Source organism: Lolium rigidum, chromosome 4, assembly GCF_022539505.1.
Source record: "Lolium rigidum isolate FL_2022 chromosome 4, APGP_CSIRO_Lrig_0.1, whole genome shotgun sequence".
NCBI lineage: Eukaryota > Viridiplantae > Streptophyta > Magnoliopsida > Poales > Poaceae > Lolium > Lolium rigidum.
In genome coordinates, this window is record NC_061511.1 from 17,738,081 (window position 1) to 17,742,295 (window position 4,215).

The 4,215-nt window shown below is 42.5% G+C and overlaps 1 protein-coding gene across 1 annotated transcript; it reads left to right on the forward strand.

The window, feature by feature from the left end:
• The first annotated feature begins 285 nt into the window (after positions 1-285).
• Positions 286-3,983, forward strand: LOC124708141 (SUN domain-containing protein 1-like). Its single transcript, XM_047239830.1, has 3 exons — positions 286-371; positions 1,281-2,353; positions 3,400-3,983. Exons 2-3 carry the CDS (start codon positions 1,295-1,297, stop codon positions 3,706-3,708), a joined length of 1,368 nt encoding a protein of 455 aa, XP_047095786.1. The 5' UTR covers positions 286-371; positions 1,281-1,294; the 3' UTR covers positions 3,709-3,983.
• The last annotated feature ends 232 nt before the right edge of the window (positions 3,984-4,215 follow it).

Genomic DNA, 4,215 nt, shown 5'->3' on the forward strand with positions numbered 1-4,215 from the left:
GAGAGATTCATCTCATATTTCGAGGAGCAGGATCATCTTATGAGTCTGTTTTCTTTTTTCGTGTTTGGCGGTGTCATTTTGAACTTGGATGAAGTGGGACTGGGAGTTGCGTGCGAGACGCTGCTAGCCTACTATTCCTCCCCCGTCGCATCTGTCTTTTCAGTTCCACAAAGAATCAATTCCCCCAGCCTCCCTCCCACGCACCATACCCGTCGCCGTCGGCCGCCACTCCGTCTTCCTCCTCCACCCAAATCCCGCCCACTCCCAACTCTCGCCCCTCGCTCCCCACACTCCGCCGAGCCGGCGGCGGCGGCCTCACCAGCCACGCACCGTGACGCCGCACCGGCGCCGACCGGTTCCTTCCTCTGCAGGTAAGGAACCAACCAACCCCCCTCCTTAGATTGCCGCGAGAGTAGGTTTCGCTCCTTGGACTCCCGTTGCTGCTCCAGCGAGCAACCGAGATCCGCACCAGTCGGCCGCCGACTCATTTGCTTCGGGGCTGATCCAACCCCTCACGTTTCGGTTGTTCAGTTAGGCCGTTCTCCCTCTCCGGGGATCTATTCTGGGTTTGCCCGTATCAGCAGCGCATGCGTGTTTACGAAATTTAGGGGTTCTCTTGTCTCTCGGTGGTGGAAGGAACTGCTTCAACTTGGGGAATTAGGGTTTGCGTCGTGTGGAACTATAAGGCAGACTCTGCTCAACTAGGTCGCCCTAGGTTATTTTTGCTCTGCTTTTTTGGTGTGGCTACCGGGTAGCAATTCGAATTTTGCCCCGGAGTGTTGTGGGAGGATGCCACTGTTTACTGCCTTTATTCTGATTTTACTGCTGGGCTTTAATTCTTGTCTAATAGGATGTTCTAGAATTTTTTGTTCACGTTCTGCCCTTATGTGTGATAGCGTAGTCTGTTCCGACTTTACCACCGGCTCTGTTCTCCACATATTTAATTGCTGGATTTACAAAGAGAAAATCATCCATCCATTGCTGTTATCTCTAAGAATTCATATTACACATGTGAATACCAGCTTTTGTTTTGGGCTGTCTAAATGTACACACACATTTAGCGGCAGATAGATTATCCCCCCATAATTCATAAATTGCCAACAAAAAAATACTATATGGGAAGGCTGGCTATAAGATCGGTCCTTTGACTGTATCCTTCGCGTTACTCTGCACTGATAAATTACCAACTTTCTTCATGCAGTAGCACCATTTTTCTGTTGCCCTTGCATTCCATTTGCATTACCATTTCGAGTTCATAATCTAGCTATGTTCTACTGCAGTGTAACACACAACCATGTCGGCCTCAACTGCTGCGATACCGGCAGCAGATACAAATGGAAACCATGCACTAAGTGTGGATTCACATTCCAGCCAAGATGTTAGGCGGCGGACGGTTGTTGCAAAGAAGGTAGCCGCGCCCGAGGTTCTTTCTGAAGGTGGAGTTAATGGGGTCTCGGGTGATAAGACCGCTAGCAGGAAGGATACTGGTCATGCGGTCCGAGGGGAGTCAGCTGTTGACAAGCCAAAATATTCATCCGAGGCAAGGAAAGCTGCATTTCCTTCAGCAGCTACCGCTGAGCATCGAAGGAAAAGCGCTAGTAAACAAGGAAATGCCAAGTGGGAAACTGCCCTAAGTGTGCTTATGAAGCTTTGCCTTCTTATTACTGCAATTGCTTGGATTGGGCAGGTTCTCTGGAGATGGCAGAATGGAGATTTATCGTTTGCCACACTTGATATGGAAAGCAGGCTATCCAAGGTGGAGGGGTTCAAGAAGACAACCAAGATGCTTCAGGTACAATTGGACATTTTAGATAAGAAGCTAGGAGATGAGATCGGCAAAGCAAAGATGGATATCACAAAGCAATTTGAAGACAAGGGCAATAAGTTAGAGACAAAGATGAAAGCGTTGGAAGGCAAGACTGACATGTTGGATAAGTCACTTAGTGAACTGAGAGACATGGGTTTTGTCTCTAAGAAAGAATTCGATGAGATTGTGAACCAGGTAAACAAAAAAGGGGGTTTAGATGGTACTGGTACCGAGATAACCTTGGACGATATAAGGTTATTTGCCAAGGAGATAGTGGAAATGGAGATAGCAAGGCATGCAGCAGATGGCCTTGGAATGGTTGATTATGCATTAGGATCTGGTGGCGGTAAAGTCGTCAAGCATTCAGAACCTTTCAAGAAAGCTAAGAGCATTCTTCCTCGTCGTAGTGAAGCTTACAAAATGCTGGAGCCAAGTTTTGGGCAGCCAGGAGAATGTTTTGCACTGGAAGGAAGTAGTGGATTTGTGGAAATCAAGCTCAGGACAGGAATCATTCCTGAGGCAGTCACTATAGAGCATGTCGATAAGGTAAGGTTATTTATCGTATTACCATAATCCACACAGTGTAGCTCACTATTTTCCATGTGACATACATCAGTTTCACTTTTGATGCCATGAATCGACTATTAGAAAGTTTCGGAAAATCTCATTATTTTTTGATTTCATCATCAGATAACATTACATTTAGCTTGGTCCTGATAGGGTCTAGGAACAAGTAGACTGAGATTATACAAAACAAAAGTATGAAAACTAGTTTGCATTTTATGAAATTAACTATTAGGAACAATCTGGTAGACTATGCAGGGAATATATATGTTACACTAGGAGCTGTGTAGGGTGAGGTTCTTGAATTAACGTGTGCTAGCAGTGTAACTGGTTCTGTATCTATAAGGGCTCCTTTGAGTCAAAGGATTTGCATAGGAATTGTGTAGGATTTGATTCCTATGGGAAAATTTCCTATACATGTTGTTTGATTCATAGGAACATATCCTGTAGGAAAAAATCCTATAGGAATCTTGTAGTGTAATTCCTATAGGAAAAAAGCATTAGCTCATACCTCATGGAAAAATTCTTTTGCTACAATCAAACAATTTTCATCTTCCTATAGGATTCAATTAGACATGCCATTCCAATCCTATACCTTTCCTATTCCTATGCTTTTCCTATCCTTTAAATCAAAGGAGCCCTAAGAGTGGTTAAATACTTCTCGTGTTGAATGCACTGCTTGGTTATTTACTCTTCTTTTTAAGAATATAATTTTGATAATCTTCTTTGCTCAATGGCTATCTAGCTTAAATATTGTTATTTCTAGTTTCACTTTGAAAGTTTAATCCTACCGTTCATTAAGAAACTGACTGATTTACAAGCCATGCGAGAAAGAAATCATAGTAAAAACAAAGCATGCTTAATTTGTCGTGTTTCAGTTTACATGGCTTCCACTTTGTTGGTTTGTTTCCTTTCTGGCCTTATTACTGAACAATTATTATTTCTGCCCTGTCTTTTACTCCTTTGAATCAGTTTTCTTCTTCATTCTGTTTGTAATATCTTATCGGGATCTTGAATTGTGCATCCAGAGTGTGGCCTATGACCTGTCTAGTGCTCCCAAAGATTTCCAAGTCAGCGGATGGTACCAAGGACTAGGCGATGATTCAGATAAGCAACAACCTACGGCTACAAATTTAGGAGAGTTTACTTATGACATTGAGAAGAGCAATGCCCAGACCTTCCAACTAGACAAAACCACTACTGATGCACAGGTCATCAACACGGTTCGGCTTGACTTCTTCTCGAACCACGGGCAGCCAGATCTTACATGCATCTATCGCTTCAGGGTGCACGGCAGCGAGCCTGGCTCTCTTGGTACCACGGCATCGAAGGCTTGATCTAGGTTGTAGGAACTACATGCCTGAGGCCATGTGGCCTTTCCCTTAAATTTGAGTACTTCAAACCCATGTAATGTATACTAGGTTATGGTTGATGTTAATCTGTAGTGTAGTGGCACTATGCTAGCTAGACGGCCTATTTGTTCGTATCAGGCACTTGTGGTTGCTATTTGCGCTGCAATTGTTAGCAATATTGTAATTTAGGATTAAAATTCGAACTGTTGTACTGTTCACATGTGTATTGTGGAGTTTTATTTGTAATTTTCTGTGTTGTATATCTTGATGTACTACCTCCATATCGGTTTACAGGGAAATTATGTATTTCAAGAAAAAAAAGTTGGCTGCTAATTTGATCAACAAAATATAAGATATATATCAAAAAGTTAAATGATATTATTAAAAACCTTTTTTGAATACGAATTTAATGAAATAATTTTTATGATATATTTTTATATTTCGTTGATCAAATTTATAGTTAAATTTGTTTCTCAAAATACGGAATTACCA

Bases quoted from the DNA above. Each gene is read 5' to 3' on its own strand.
- LOC124708141 (XM_047239830.1), top strand. From the start codon at position 1,295: ATGTCGGCCTCAACTGCTGCGATACCGGCAGCAGATACAAATGGAAAC. The intron at 2,354-3,399 runs GTAAGGTTATTT...TTGTGCATCCAG, and splicing joins CTATAGAGCATGTCGATAAG to AGTGTGGCCTATGACCTGTC.